Source organism: Eupeodes corollae, chromosome 1 (genome assembly GCF_945859685.1).
Source record: "Eupeodes corollae chromosome 1, idEupCoro1.1, whole genome shotgun sequence".
Classification (NCBI taxonomy): Eukaryota; Metazoa; Arthropoda; class Insecta; order Diptera; family Syrphidae; genus Eupeodes; species Eupeodes corollae.
The window spans coordinates 32,288,925-32,306,362 of record NC_079147.1 but is presented as its reverse complement, the minus strand read 5'-3'; the positions used below and the strand labels follow the sequence as shown (position 1 = coordinate 32,306,362).

At 32.7% G+C, this 17,438-nt stretch overlaps 1 protein-coding gene across 35 annotated transcripts in view; it reads right to left on the bottom strand.

Moving 5' to 3' along the window:
• The window catches only part of LOC129954266 (calcium-activated potassium channel slowpoke), a 241,096-nt gene that overhangs the window by 115,971 nt on the left and 107,687 nt on the right, over nt 1-17,438 (bottom strand). For all 35 annotated transcript variants that reach the window (XR_008782675.1, XR_008782677.1, XR_008782674.1 and 32 more), the window contains exons 3-6: nt 13,701-13,859; nt 8,107-8,218; nt 3,217-3,368; nt 2,886-3,053 (exon numbers count right to left, since the gene is read on the bottom strand). Coding sequence is in view for 31 of the 35 variants with exons in the window: in XM_056068084.1 (XP_055924059.1) it covers nt 2,886-3,053; nt 3,217-3,368; nt 8,107-8,218; nt 13,701-13,859 (591 nt within the window). In the remaining 4 variants the exon portion in view is untranslated. The remainder of the gene's footprint in view (nt 1-2,885; nt 3,054-3,216; nt 3,369-8,106; nt 8,219-13,700; nt 13,860-17,438) is intronic.

Below are 17,438 nucleotides of genomic sequence, written 5' to 3'. Positions count from 1 at the left end.
TTACGATGCTTCGAGCGAAAAATTCTTCGGGTGATTTTTGGTCCCGTTTACATAGATGGAGAATGGAGGAGAAGATACAACGACGAACTGTACAAGCTGTACAGCGACACTGTCCTAGTTAACAGAATTAAAGTCCAACGGCTTAGATGGCTAGGTCATGTAGAGGTAATGGACAACAACGCTCCAGCCTGGAAGGTCTTTGAATCGTATCCCGTGAAATTGTCATCATTTGACACTTGAAAAGTCAAAATTGCACCACTCCGAAAAATAAAAGCTACAAGCTTCAATAGCCCATCGGAATGTTTAAATTGCGCTATAAAAATGGTAAACAGTTTTCAAAACTAAAGAACTCTATGGTTGTAGTGAAACACCTTCTTGACTGGCAATTGGAAATATCGCTGCTCTAGCCCGTAGATTAGAATTTGTGGCCCATTTGCAAAATTGTCTTCATATAACAATGATTTACATTCTCAATGTGACACAGTTTTAAGTGGGTTTGGCGGTTTGATTGGACCTTTCTTATTCAAAAATGAAGATGGTGTAATGGAATCGACGTCCATTTTCAACATCTTGCTACGTCACACAGAAGCGACGAAAAAATCACAGTTTCGCGATAAAAAATTTCGGACCGTGTTATTTTTCAAAGAGTTAGCAGACAGCTGTCCACCAAAATATTGTCACTTAACACCTTAAAGATGGAATTCGAAAAGTTATCAATACCATAAGTTATGGGGAATTTTCTGAAAAGGAAATGCTGACATCGCTTTCATTTTTGAATGGTTTACATTCTCTTTTACAATGCAATATAGCTTAATTGATTTTACCTTTAAAAAACGCTACTTTTTGTTTTAAATATAAAAATGAAACTTCTTGTTGGAAAACCATGAAGAATTTTCGACTTGATCCAAGATATGGGATTTGTAAATGAATCAATTAACAAAGGAACAGCTTGATAAATCATTTAATCAGTGCATTATATAATCCACTACTTTCGTTCATAACTAAAGTATCCAAATTTTAAAAAAGGTTGTGTAACTCTCCAAAAAATTAATTATATTTAATAGTTGAAAGTTTTTAATGAAAAAATACAAACATGAAATCTTCTATAGTTTACCATTGCTTTTGAAATACATATTTATTTATAATTTTCTATTCAATAAATCATTTATACCGGTTTTAATTTAAATAATAAATATATTATATTCTGTTACGTGTTTTTGTTTTAGAATACAAACATTTATCAAAAAAAAATTAGCTAAAAATATTTAAAAAATTTGTTTAGTTAAATATGCAGGTTAAATAAGTATTATTCCCTTTTTTGTAAGAAAAAAAAGAATCATTTTTGGGGAATATTCGTATATGTATAAATATTATATAGCTTTCTTCAAAAAGCGGTTACACAATATGCAGCAGCCAGCATTTCATGCAAGAAACACAACCATTTATTTATCATTGGCAATAAAAATTTCTAAGTTTTTGAAATTATTTTTGCCAAAAAACCAACAGAAAAACAAAAATCAAACTTTGATTGTTTGTTTATTTTTTTTTTTAAATACAAAGAAATAATAATAAACATTAACTACCTACCAAAAAATATATTTATACTATTTTTTTTGTTGAAAAAATGGAAACAAAATTCTATCCCTACAAAAATATTTAAACATAGAACCTTGTATCTAATTACACAATATTATAATGTAACCTAATTATTTTAATTTTTTAAATTAACGTATATTAAACTCTTTTTGTATATATAAACGCAATACATGCAAGCTAAATTACTTTCCAAGTTGAAAATAAAGAAAATTTAAAAATGAATATCAAAAACAAAACCAAACATTTATATAAATATGATTTTTTTTGTTTAAAAAAAAAAACAAAAACTATTTAAAAAGGTTTGAAGATAAAATCAAACTGTCGCAAGGCACTACTATAGAGGCTTTTTGCAACTTTTAATATTTCCAACGAAAACAGCAAATTGGAAGTATAAACCATAATATGTATAGCGAAAAGTAATTTGTTTATATTATTCTTGCTAAATAACTAATTTTTATTTATCGAATTCAAAAAACAAATACAATTTAAAAGAAAAATTTTGGTTTTGGTGCAGCTATTTTTTTTAAATTAAATAAAAAGATACTAAAATAAACTAAAAACTAAATAACATTTCGGGAAATGGTTAAAAATTCTATACAATATACAATAACTCTGTATACTTTTCAAAGAAATAACTCAAACAAGTAGTCCAATGCTTATTTCGTAAACAATAACAATTTTTAGTATTTAAAATGTTCGTTTGGTAAAACAAAATTTGGGATAAATATTTTTTGAATAAAGAAAAAAATATAAGAACAAAATCTTCAACTCATTCACTCCGCATTGTTTATGTATCCTAATAAAGCCCTTAAAATATTTAATATTTTTCAACACTTTTGTATACCTTATGGTTAAATAGTTTTTCTTTTTAACTTTAAACGCCTAACAACCTACATACATTTTAAGCTAAAATAAAATCTAAGTCAAACTTTTTAAGTTCCTTTATAATAAAAAATAATTAAATTTATATGTTTTTCTACCTTTACATAAATATCTAAAAAAAAGAAATATCCTGTAAAGTAATTATATTTATTTTTAACAATTTTCTTTGTTGTTGTTTTAATGCAGCATTGTCAGTTTTCCTTATAAATTCTTTTATTTTTATTTTATTGTTCGATGATATTGTGCATTTTAATATTATTTAAATATCAATTTTCTTTTACTTAGAAAATAAATTAAAGAAAAAACAACTATAGGGAAATTAAATTTATGAAAAAAAGGATTTTTTTTAAAGAAATACAAAGAAACAAGTTGAAGGATAAGAGACAAAAAAATAAATTTTAACTTACCAAGCCGACGAGTAGAAAGAACACCAAAAACGTTCTTCCTAAAACAGTCTCACAGTAAACGTCACCATATCCTACCGTCGACATGGTCACAATTAGGAAATAGACACAGGTCCAATAGGATAATTGATGAGGATTTTTAAAATCTAGCGGATCGCCAGAGTTTTCCAGCTAGTTTTAAAATGTGAGACAATTAGTGCCAATTATAAAGAAAACATATTATTGTTGCAAAATAAATTTAAAACAAATCATACAAAATAAAAAATATAGCAAGCTAAATAAAACAAAAAATAAATAAAAATTTAAACAAAATTGAAGCAAATAATATTCTTACCAAGTGTATTATGCCCGCTGCTGTTAACCATACTGATATAAAAATTGATACTAACTGAGCCAATCGTATAGAGCTCGATGTTTTTAGTATATTTAAATATTGTAAAATATCTGGGACAGTCATAAGACGAAGCGCACGAAGAAATCGGAGACCTGTTGTTATGTAAGATACAAGAAGTATTTCCAATTTTAATTTGGTGTTTTTTTTGGTTTTGTGTCAATTTTTGTGAATTGTGAAGTTTACACAACATTATATTGAGATGATTTTTGGTGTTTTTTGATTTTTCTAAATGTTTTGTTTAGTTTTTATTTAGTATACTTTGATTTACGATGCGTTGTCTTATAACTTTTATATTTTTTTGTTTATGTTATATTTCCTTTTCAACTTTAAACTATACTAATTTATAAAATCGCATTACAAAATAATTGTTTAAATATTCTGGTAAGTGACGTTTTGTACTCATTGATCTTATAAGAAAAATATGTTGTTGGTGATTTTAGGTGCAAACAAAATTAATGAGAAATATGTAGATTAAATGGTTTTGTACATTAGCTGTGTAATATAACATTAGCACTAATCACGACCTGGAGAATAGGGCCCTGCAGCACCACTTCTACCTGCGCGTAACGACATTACGCAACGGGTGGCGCGGCCATTCGAGAACATCCGTTTTGCCTGGTTCAATGATGAAAACTTGGCAAATGCCATCATCACCGGGCAAAACGGGACTAATACCCTATTAGTAAAGACGATAGAGCTCCAGCACATCTTCGATTCATTAAAGAAAAAGAAGTCAACAGTTGTCGATGGTGTACCCAACATTGTACTACGACATTTACCTCAGGAAGCTGTGGACATTTATACCACTCTGTTTAACAACGTTCTGAATAATGTATATTATCTGGTCCGTTGGAAAACAGCTGTGGTACATCCTCTCCCAAAAAAGGGAAAGGACAACTAAAATCGATGTCGATAAGTCTGTAAGTAAGATATTCGAGAAGGTTTTAAATAGAGCTCTGTCAAAGTGGGCTGAGAACAACAAAATAATTCCGGATAATCAGTTCGGCTTTAAGGCGGGACACGACACTATTCATGCTGCGTATAAGCTTGTTTCTGATATCCAGTGGAATAAGCAATGTATGGGTGCTTGTCTGGTTGACTTGGAGAAGGCCTTCGACACCGTATGGTTATTAGAGGGTCTGTATCTAAAGTTAAACAGACTTGGCATAAGTTGTGTATGCTTTTTGACATTCTTAATGGTAAACGGTTTATAGACAAAATTGGCAATGTAACATCTACCCAAATCTTTGATATTAAAAATGGTCTTCAACAGTGAGCGGTTAACTCGCCGATCTTATTCAGCATTTACACCAGTGATCTGATAGCAAGTCTGACTCAGGCAATAGACGACGCCGAAAGCTCTAAAATTGAGGTTATCAAGACCCTTTTGCAGGGTGACTTCGGACAAGATTCAGCAATATTGCGATTACTGGAAGTAGAAAATCAACATTCAGAAATGCGAAACTATTCTGTTTAGCATTATAATGGGTTTCGCTTCTTTTTTTTTTAAGTTTTATATAAAATAAAAAATTATGATAAAGATTCCAAGTTTTTCATTTAATTTTTTTGGTCTTAGATTAAGTTTTTGTTATTTAGTATTAAAATTGTTTTTAGACCGAAAGGCAGTAGTTATAATTAAATTGGAACACCCGCATAGGGCCAGTAAGATATTTGTTTAAGTTTTTGAAATGTACGCTAGTTTTTTTAAGAATTTTTGACTAGCTTTAAGATTATGATAAAATACAAACAAAAATAACAATGAACAATAGTATTGTAATAATAGTTAGCTAAACGCTTATTAGCTTTAAAAGACTGAATCGACATTTTATTGAATTAAAGGTTTTCTCAGTTTTGCCATTGGTCTAGAGACAAATTTTAATTGAAATTTAGGTTCAGATTTAAACAATCCGTCTGATTCAGATTCTGATTATTGTACATAACAAGTATTTAAAATTATGCTAAAAATTGGCAATACTTTATCGTCAAAAATTGTTTAGCATATTCCTCATATTACAAATGTCATACTGCAATTGCTTATTTCAATGAACAGGTTGAGCCATCTAAGGGTCATAGGTTATTTTGACATGGACAGCTATTTTTCGCTCGAAATTTTATACTGCATTCAGTACAATACTTCTGCGGGGACAAAATGAGCCACTTTTACGCCTTAAAAACGTAGGGAAATACTGACAACTTATTTCCAGGGTGAGTATTGTGCATTTTTTGAAAAGAAGTTTTGACTGAACTTAAGTTGTGCAAATATTTTTTAAAATCGGTATTCTAGGGTACAACACTTTGATAACTGTCATTGGTGTGGTGCGCACAGACAAGCTTGAGAGACTCAATTCACGACTAACTAATTTAACTAACCATCGATCCAACAGGTCAACATATAACTTTTCTACAAGTGTGTTATTACACTCAGACGTTTTTAGAAAGACGCAAATAAGTGCGACAGAGAAAGTAGGGGAGAAATACTTTAAAAAATCTTAACCTGCAAAGTTGTGGGTTCAGGACTTTATTGGATGGTTTTTGACGTTTCTTTTTCTTGTCCTTCTTTGTTTCTTGGCGTTGCTTTATTATTGTTTAAAAGGTTCCCGAGTAAACAAGATTCCGCCGCACAGATTTAAGTGGAGCAAAGACCTTATAACCAAATTGAATAAAGGCATGATTGAAAGGGTCTAGCTTTGTAGTTTAAGCTTTGGAATTTTTCACCCGTTGATACAAAGTGGTAGCCAACTTTTCTGCCCCTCAAAATTGTATTTTTTGTAATGCCGTTTTCAATGAACGACAAAATCGGGTTAAAAGTTTCTTTATTCATCCTTATATAATTTAAAAACGACGGTTTATCATTTGACTTTAGTTCTTTTGTCAAGAAAATGAATGATTCTCTCCAGATTTTAATCCAATACCCTTTTTTCTTTTGCTTGGGAATTTGATGCCAATAATCATTGCTGTAGTAAAAAGTGCATCTTTCTTTAATTATTTTCACACTTCTATTGTAATAATGCTAGCTTAACAAACAAACGAGTAGCTAATGCTTCCACAAGAGTGACAGATTGCCACTATTATTGGACTTTTTTCCTATGAAATAAGTCTGTACAGAATGTTTCAGCCAATCGTGCGGATTACAGACCCAAGTTTACAAGTTTTGAATTCAAATAAAATTGAAAACATGGATATAAATAATATGGTGTACCATATCTCTTAGCTCATGAAGCAATCAATATTTTGGGTACAAAATTCCTAAATCGCGTTATCAGCCATCTTGGCGATATCGATTGCATTGGATTGCAGCTGCTAGTTGAACGATGATGATTCAATGACGTTAAGAACGATGAAGTTTACTTTAGAAATTGACTTAAGGAATCTCCAGGAGGTTGTGGATTCTGTAACCAACATGAATGTAGGATTACTTTTTAATTTCTATTGATGTATAAAATTGTCCTAGTTTCACTCAATTGCTTTGGTGATTTGAAACATCAAATGTAAGCCTTGAAAAAGTAAATTGGCCAACTTGACTTAAGGGCTTTAAGTTGATGCATTGAAATCATAAAAATGTCAAAACATATAAAGATCTGTGGTTCAGTCGTGATGATGCAATATTTTGTGTGAAATTAATTTCGATTGAAGTGTGGTTCAACTGAACCTTAATTGCACTTGGTCTTTAGTATTAGTAAGTGATTAATAAAACAATCATCCGGGTATTGAAATGAAGGTTGTAAGATCACATTAGAACCTTACAAACATCGAACAATGCCTCGAATATTGACCACCACCTCAGCTGCTGTTCATCGATTTTGAGAAAGCTTTTGCAGGAGAAGAGGTATTCCAGATAAGCTTGTCATTATTATCAAGGCAAGTTACGATGGGTCTAAATATTACGGAGTTTAAAGCCCAAAGTGGAGTCAAGCAGGGTTGCATACTTTTACCAATTCTTTTTCTATTAGTGATCAGGGGGCGCCATCGTGGATCATCTATGCAGACGATGTATACTTGATATCTCAAAGAATAATGGAGAAGCAGAATTCTTATAACTCACTCAGAACCTTCAACTAACTCTCTGGTAAATATTTTACAGAAACCAATATTTTTATACTGCTGCAGCACCTGAAAGCACGTAGAGAAGAACAGTCGAGGAGGAACCGTTGAGATTGGGGAAGAGCTGGAGGGAGCTCAAGCACATCACCGGAAACCGCACATGATGGCGCGTAGGAGTAGTTGATGCCCTTTGTACCCTGAGTAACAGAAACGGACTTTATAGAAGTGAGGCCCTAGTAAGTTATTTTCATTTAGGTAGATTTTTATACAGTCTTCACCTAAATCTTCAAAATGATTTTTTTCCGCTTTCTGGTGAAATTTCTACACAACGAATGTAGTGCAAATACAAACAACCATAACTATTTAAGTGCATTTATTACAAATGTTTTTTTTAATTTTTTAAATTGACTTTTTTAAATTAAGGATGACTCCAACATTTACATTTAACCAAAACCTAACATAGTATAAACAATTAACTAAAAGTATGATGATGAGCATGAATAACAACACATTTTTAGTTTTTTATTATTTCAAATGAGTATAATGTCATTAATATATTTTCCAATGCGATTTTATTGTCAAGTTATACGATGACGAAGAATAAACTAAATAATATAATTTTTTTTTACCCAAAATCTTAGATTCTACAAGAAAAACAAAAAAAATTAACACTAAAACAGACAGATGATAATACAATTAATACCATTTTTCAAAAACTACCTAACAGACACACATTTTGAAAAAAAAAAATGAAAGGAATGATATCTCAATAAGACTACAAACACTTACCGATCCATGTCCGATCTAAATATATTGATACAAAGGACGGGGGTATTGTAAAATAATCTACAAAACTGTACATTTCTAACATAAACCAAAGTTTATCGGACGCCGCTATGAACTGTGAAATATAGAAATCAATATTTATTTTAATAAAATGTTTTAAAAATAAAAGATTAGATAAAATATTTGATATTTTATTTATGGTATATGTGTTTTTTGAAAATGATATCACGAAGCTAAAAATTGATAAAAAAAGATCATTGTTTTCTTTTTTTATTTTAGGACATCTGAGAATTGTATGTAAGTATCAAACTAACAAGGATATAATGCCCATTTGGAACTCACAAAACTAAAGAAAACTGTGAATGTATTCTGTAACAATTGCATTAGTTGGCGTTCAAAGAAGAATATATAAGAATTTAACATGCATTGCGAAATAGTCAACACCGACTTCTAGTTCGTTCGGGAGAGACTCAACATTTAAAAATTACTCAGATATCTGAACACGCCTAGTCTCTCATTGTGACACACCTTAGCCCTTATGCACACTTGCGTGACTTTAATGACGTCTTTTATACATTTGGTAAACTTTATCTTTTACGCAAAGTTAACAAAATTTGAAATATAAACATTTTGCATTATAGAAGTCCAATTTTTATATGACAAATTCAGTTTTTAGAATTTTGACACGTAGAATTTTTTTAAATCTTTTTATAATAAAATATAAATTGTTAAGGTGCGTGGATTAGAAAGCTCCTTTGAGTTTCGCAAAATGAAACCTTACATTGAACTGTCTTTAGCAACTAAAAAATATATATGCTTAACAAAGTCAAGATTTTGTCAAAAATCACACCAAGATCTTGTTTAAAGGTTATAACGGACAATGGCATATGATTGATTTTGTAGATACAATAAATTGGACAACGGTTTCGAGAAAACGTTAGGCTTTGACATTTGGAAATGTTCAAATTTTAACAGTTAGCTAAACACCAGCCCGATAAAAGATCAAAGTCTTGTTGCAGAAGAAAACAATCATGTTTATATTTTATACCACGAAATACTTTTAGAACATCCGCATTTTGATTTAAAAACATACCAAGGATGTGGTTTATAAACAACAACAAAAAAAGAGGACCAAGATGGCTTCCTTGCGGGACGCCCGACGGGCAACGTAACATATACCGGTGCAATTAAGTATGAATTTGGCATTTCAAAAAGTTTGAGTGAAAACCTACTTTATTTATTTTGATAAGTAAAGCATCATGATTGACTCTGTCAAAAGCTTTAGAAAAGTCAGTATAGACAACATCATACTGAGAACCTTTCTCGAGTGCATTCGAGACTAAATTACTAAAAATAGTGAGGTTAGTTACAGTGGATCTACCATCTACAAAACCATGTTGGTATGGTATAATCTTTGCTTTAAGAGAATTAAATAATTTGTCATAGACTAACTTTTCAAACAATTTGGAAATCGCAGCAATTTTACAAATTGGATGATAGTTTGAAACGTCTTGCCTACCACCTGATTTGTAAATAGGTGTGATTGTTGAACATTTCCAAATATTAAGAAACTCGCTATTTGCAAGTGAACGATTACAAATAATTTTTAAAGGAATGACCAATGCATTCGCACACATTCGTAAAATGATTGGTGAAATCCCATCAATATCACGCCCCTTATTACCCTTAAGCTTAGACAACGCTAAGTCTCAGAAGTGGAAAAACTTAAACTGCATATATTATTTGAAGAGTTTATGTTTGTAGCAAAAAAGCAATTTGACAGCTAACATTATAGGGTTATTAAAAATGGAGCGTTACACCATAGAACAATGTGTCTTCATTATTAAAGAATATTCCAAAAATAGTGAAAGCTTGGCGGCTGTAGTTCGAAAATTTCATACAAAATGTGGTCGGAATAGTGTTTTAACTTCGTTAACTGTGAAGAGATTAATTGAAAAATTCATGGAGACTGGATCCGTTGGAGACGCCAAACACACTGATCGACCAAAAACAAACCGTTCAAATGTGAATGTCGAAGCAGTGCGTAAGAGTGTTGCTGACAATCCAGGAACCTCAATTCGACGTCGTGGGCAAGAATTGCAAATTTCAAGAACCTCTTTACAGCGTATACTCATCAAAGATCTGTGTCTTCATGCTTACAAAATTCAATTAACACAACAATTAAAGCCTAATGACCGTGGACAGAGAAGAGAGTTCGTTGAATGGATTATTGAACATCAACAAATGGACCCTGATTTTTCGAGCAAAATCATCATAAGCGATGAAGCACATTTTCATCTTGATGGCTTCGTCAATCACCAAAATTGCCGCGTTTGGGGTTCGGTTCCCACATGTGATTGTCGAAAAACAAATGCATCCACAACGCGTGACTGTATGGTGTGGATTTTGGGCTGGAGGCATAATTGGGCCATATTTATTTGAAAATGATGCTGGTCAAGCAGTGACTGTTACTGGTGCTCGATATCGCGACATGATTACACAGTTCTTTCTGCCAAAATTGGATGATATTGATGTGTCCAATATGTGGTTTCAACAAGACGGTGCCACATGTCATACAACCCGTGAAACAATTCAATTACTGCATGAGACATTTCCAGGTCGTGTATACTCTCTCGTTTCGGTGATCAAAATTGGCCTCCTAGATCGTGTGATTAAACACCATTAGACTTCTTTTTATGGGGTTATTTGAAATCACAAGTCTATGTCAACAAGCCCACAACCACCCGTGCATTAAAGGAGGAGATTCAACGCTGCATCAATGAAATTCAGCCACATTTATGCAGAATGGTCATGGAAAATTTCAACAAAAGAGTGCGCATGTGCATGCAAAGCCGTGGAGGCCATTTGTCCGATGTGTTATTCCATACATAACCTTATCCTATGTACTTTACTAGTCAATAAAAATATAACTATCAAAAGACTAAAAATGGCGTTTTCTATTTAATTCAAAACTTGCGTTAATTTTGGGACACCCTTTATCCAGAAGTTCATGAAATTATAGTGCATAAGAAGAAATGCAAGAATTCGTCATCTCAATTGATACGACTGTTTAGGTTGACAACAAGCCAAGTTAAAATTTGTTCTCGAATTCCTATCCAGACCAATCAACATCTATAACGGCTATGACAAGGTAATGGTTTGGCCAGCCTCTTCTCTAACCTGGCGTTAGAGAAAGAATCCGTGACTCTAGCACGTTAACAAGCGGGACCATCGTCACCAGGTCCAGTCAGATTCAGATACTTACGCAGACAACATCCACATCATCGGGAGAACCGAACAAGCTGTACACTATATTTCACCCAGATCGAGTAGGCTTTACGCAATCTGTGAGCGTCAACTGCGATAAAACCAATTGGTCAATAATCAAGGCAGTGAAGTATGAATTTGAAGAAGACCAATCTTTTAAATACCATGATAAGCAGTAGATAACAACATAAAGCAGAAATACGCGGGCGGTTTCTCAAAGCCAGCAGAGACTACTTAAGTCTGTGAAAGAAACTTAACAAACGGTTCTACCAGTACTCACATATTATGTATCCGAAACATGGGTGCTTAGGGAAAGGCAAACGTTCGAGAAGAAGGCTTTGCGGAGAATTATTGGCACATTATGTGAGGAAGGACGATTCCGGAGGCGCTACAATCATCAACTGTATGCACTCTACCTCAAAGAGACTCTTGTGGGCTGGACACATAGCTTGTTTAAGTAAAGGGGAATCTGCTTGGAAAATCCTTTGTAGCATATTTTATGGTTGACAACAGCGTGGCAGACCATGCTAATGCAGAAAATATGGTGTAAACCAGGACGCCCGAAACCTTGGATCCTGCAAATAGATGACACCACCGCACAATGGGAAAATAGCGGAAAAAACCTGTTTACCAAAGTAGGATTTTAAAAAAATTAAAAACATTTTCAGAACGTAAAAATTATGGGAATAGATTTACAAAAACAAAAAAATTGTTGCTGATATTTTCGATTTAAGTTGAAAAACAAGGAAATTTGGCAAAAATATAAGTAGTTTTAAATTGCTTATTTTCTGAAAGTTATATGTACCTTTTAAAATGTTCTTTTTTGTAAATATGTTTGAAGTAAAACAGGCACATAAAATCATAGGTTTAATTAAAACCAGTTAATTGCGTTTAAAATTCTTGGGTCTCAGCTATTTTTCCCAAAAAAATCTATAGCCATTTGAATCTGAAAAGTCAGGTAGAGAAAAAGAGTTTGTTTGATGATACAACGTTTTTTAAATATTTTCTTGGAATTTTGAATCAGATTTCGATACTTCTTTTCACTATCTACCCCAAACAAAAAAAAATTCCAGTTTTATGGTTAATGTGAAGGAATTTTAAACTTGTTTTTGAATACTCTATTGAAACTGCAAATATTGCTATTAAATTATATCCTTGGTACTACTTACCAGCAAGTTTTCATAAGATTGTTTTACACGGAAAGGAAATTATAGAATCTTGTGAACTTTCCATTGGTACCTTGTCAGAGGAGGCTCAAGACAGCCGAAATAAGGATTACAGATACTTTTGATCCAACAATAGCAGGAACACTTCAAGGGCAGCTACAAACGAAGATGTCCTCATATGATCCTCATATCGTCAGATCCCTTTATTTCATTTATAAGGCCTGAGCCAAAGTCCAAAAATGATTTCATGAGTGAAGAAGCGAAACACTTATTAATATAATTATAAACAAAATAGTCTTTACAAAAACTCTAAATTGTTTGAGAGAGATTTATTCAAAGTGGTCATTTTGAGGGCCCCAAATATTAAATAAAAGATATACTAACAATATTTCAATTCATTGGAAAAAACACAAAACACCTCTTCTTTCCGACATTTCAACTGGAAGTTTGCTACTTTTTCCAAAAAAAAGTATGGTTTCATAATAAATTTAAATAATCTTAATATTTTTTTTTCAATGTTGGATTTTAGAAAAAACATATTTTGGTCAAAAACCATTTCCCCTTCTTGTGGGTGCTGAAGTGGGCGGTTATTTTTATAATTGATTTTCCTTGCATTAAATCGATCTTCTCTGAAAGTTTCATGAAAATAAATTCAGTGGTTCAGATTTTATAGAGTTTTTTTCCGGTTCCCCATAGATAAATAGGAGATAAATAGAGACTTGTTGCATGAGGTTAGGGCTGGACCTTGGTTTTTGTGCCGAAGGTGTAGATGATCCGAATTAACTTAGCCGCTTACAAGAGAAAGAACAAGAGCTTGATGATTGAAAGAAAAAGACTAGCTATAAAAGTTAATTTCATAATAATTCTTCAAAGCTTACATTTAGTCGAAAAAAAGAACGCAAACTTAACTTTTTCTAAATAACTTTTTCTTCTTTTTAAATTAAGTGGACTAAGTTAAAAAATCCAGTTTAATAGTGAAAGCCCAAACAAAAATATAATTGAAAACGCTTGAGAACTTCTAACATTCTTTTTAATTGCACAGCATTTTTTTCGCATGTTTATTTTGTGAATGCCTTAAGTTTTGAGATTAAAAATAACTCTATTTCGATACATAAAAACGCTTCGTGATATCATTTACAAATCAATATTAAGTTATTTACTTACTCGTATAAAAAAGTAAACCATAAAAAATATATTGAATGCGAGATCGATTTGTTGCGTAATGTTATTACTCCACTTTTGACATCTCTCAACTTCCTCGCTAGATGCGTCAATAAAATATATGATAAGTGATGCAATGCTGAGAATAAACACGAGAACCACCTAAAAATACAAAAACAAAATAAATAAACATAAATATCGTTACTATAATAATAAAAATCATATAAATATTTTATGTGAAAAACGAAAACAAAAAACTATATATTTGCTCAAATTCACAAATCATCAGAACTATAAACCATAGATACTTTTATAGAACAGATGTACATATATTGTTTTATATGAAAATGGGTGGTAACTTTGTATATATATTGTGTATTTAATTGAAACGTCCGTCATACTTATGTATATTATAAGATGATACTTATTTTATATCAGACAACATTATTTATAAAGCAATGTGATATCGCAGCCATAATGCAGCCAACACATTGCACTTGTCTCGATGGGTTTTTGTCTCTCAGCTTTTATATTATTAGCTCCCATGATGTTCAAAAGCTAAGAGTTCAGACATAATGACGAGCACGAGAATTATATTATTATGTTTGAGAAGGGGCTTGCGGGTCTAATATCTTATTCAAGAGGAAAATCAATAAAACTATACATAATCTTTATACCAAAACATAAACCATAACCTTCTATTTTATTTTATACATGTACTCAAACACAAAACAATCTTTTAATCCTTTACGTACATTTTTCAAAAACCACGGAAACCTGATAATGATAATATATACATATAAAAAGTTAAGAGATGTTAAATTAAAATGTTTCCTCGGAATATGAGAAAAAGTAATAATAAATCATCCTCAAGTTTGCAATTAAAATCGAATTATTCCACTCACTGTGATAAATCCAAAAGATTGCATCTTTTATAAATGGACACGTAGAGAATGAAAAAATCGAATTTACCAAATTTATTGGCTCAATCGACCTTTGTTAAGGTATAGGATTGAAGGTACTGCACGAATCTGTATCTGGTTGGTTTGTAGGTTTGTCGGTCTTCTCGTCGTCGTTCGTGTCGTCCTGCAGTGCATAATCCATGCAGATGCAGAGCAGCGTGCAGAAAATTGTTGGCAGTAGTTCAACAATTTTATTGGTTACAATTTTTTGGTCAAAAGTTTCAGCGTTGCCATTTAATTGTGTTATTGAGAGATATTCTTTTGAACTTTTTACCAATATATTTATTGTTAAGAGATAATAATTCTTGATAAAAGACTAATTTCATTTGAATTTGATATTTCACAAGTAAAATGTACGCCACTATTAAAAGAGGAACTATGCCCTTCACCAATTCATTGAGATTCTTGAAGTTTATTATAAAAATCGTTAACATTTTGTAGTCACACTTCATAGTTTTAGCAAAAAACCTTTCCTGACTGTTTTTTTTATATCGGTTGCGTACTCAAGGAGGTTTAAATACCCTTAAGTACTTATTTACTTAAGGTAGCGCTACAGTCCGGGTGGACCTTGGCCTCAACTAACATGAGTCTCCAGCCATCTTGGTCCCTAGGTAGCGTGGGTCTTCACCCACCTGTGTGCGTAACCTGAACCACGGTCTTTCTCTAATGCGTCGTACTTCGGGATTGGATTCGAAGACCTTCCGGGCTGGAGCGTTGATTTCCATTCGTTCTACATGACCTAGCCATCTAAGCCGTTGGACTTTTATTCGCTACTTCAGTGTCGCTGTAAAGCCCTTACAGTTCGTCGTTATATCTTCTCCTCCATTCTCCATCTATCCAGACGGGACCAAAAATTACCGTAAAAGCAGACGCTCTCATCTTTCTTTGACAGGGTTGAGGCCTCAGCGCCATAAATGAGAACTGGGATGATAAGTGTTTTATAGATGGTGTTTTAGATGCTGGAGAGAGGACTTTACTACTCAATTGTCTTCTAAGTCCAAGGAAGCAGCGATTTGCAAGAGTTATTCTTCGTTTGATTTCAGCGCTGGTGTCGTTGTATGATGAGTTTATAGCTACCTCAAAGTTATTTTGTCCGTGGTTACGTTTTTTTTTCAAGACGTTCGTTTTTCAATGTCCTTTGACAGAATCTTCTTCGGTTCCGTCGCAATGCTCAAAATGTTCCACTGACATCACGCTCTTATTTTCCCATTATGCCAATGTCATCTTCGTATCCGAGTAATTGGATGGACCTTTGGAAGATTGTGCCTCTAGTGCTGATGGTTGAGTTTTGCACAATTCTTTCTAGTACCATGTTGAAGAAGCATGACAGTGCATCGCCTTTCCTAAAACTTTTTTTGACATCAAATGCATCGGTGAGATCTTTTCCGACCTTGATAGAGCAGTGTGCATTCTCCACCGTCATTCTGCACAAACGGATAAGTTTGACAGGCTTGCCAAAACTAGACATTGCTCTGTAGAGCTCTACCCTTTAGATGCTGTCATACGCAGCTTAAAAATCGATAAAGAGATGGTGGGTATCGATTTGGGTTTTTTCCAAGATCTGCCGCAGTGTGAATATTTGGTCGATTGGTGTGGATTTCCTGGTCTGGGGCCACACTGATAAGGACCTATCAGATTATTGACGAACGGCTTCAGACGTTCACATAATACGGCTGAAAGGAACTCACATGCAATGTTCAGTTGGTGCAATTTAGAGGATACCCTTTCTTATGTATTGGGCAACCTATGCTGAGATTCCACTAATCGGGCATCACCGAGCATTCTATTCAAAAATAGGGTAAGAACAATGACAGGCATGACACATTGTGGCGGTGTTCAAAAGTAGTAAATGTCTCGCCTATCATTTTTAAAACTCTTTTTTTAATTCTATCTAAAAGACTCAAATACGTTAATGGGAGACCAGTCCAAAAATGTTTTTGACGAATAAAACACTCTGGTGTCAGAAGGGGTATCAAAACTTCTTACATCTTCGGAGAAAACATAAACAATCAGCAGCATTTTTCGCAATGACAAATAAGTGTTTACTCAATAAGAAAAGGTTTGTCCTGCACATACCAAGAACTGAAATTTGTTTAGTCTCCTCGATTAAAGTACCAATCATGGATAGTGGAATTGAAGGAGGGTTACGCTTTTGTGACAGAAAGGAGTATTTAGTTTTCCAGACATTAAATTCTTCACGGTTTTTGATATCCCAATGGATAATGCTATCAATATCAAAATGTATTATAGCTTGGTATAGCTTATCTTATGCTGCCGTTAGTAGTTCTCATCCGAAGGACCAGGATGAGAATCTAAAAACCAATGTTAAAAACTGAGCGTATTGGCATCAGAAAAACAATTTTAATCATTTAATAAAAATAAAGAAGAGTGTAGGAGTCAAAACGGAGCCCTGGGGCACACCACCGTTTATTTTCTTAGAAAAAAAGAAATAATGAAGAGATTCAACAATACCAAATTAACGTATTTTTGATAAGAGAGCTTAATGTCAAACTCTATCCAAATCCTTTTGAAATAGCAAGTGCAACAATCTTACTTTCTCCAAAACGATGATTTATTTCTTAGAGAAGTGATCAAAACTGACCAACAAGAATTTAAGTTTGAACACATGTAGACTTTTTTTTCTGAGCCAATTGAAAGATAAGGCTTATTCTTGTGCTCCACAATCGATTGAAACCCTTAAAGATGGAAATTTAAGAAAAGAAATGAGAATAATTTAGGTGTTTTTATAAGTTGAATGCCTATTTTTCTACAATGAAAA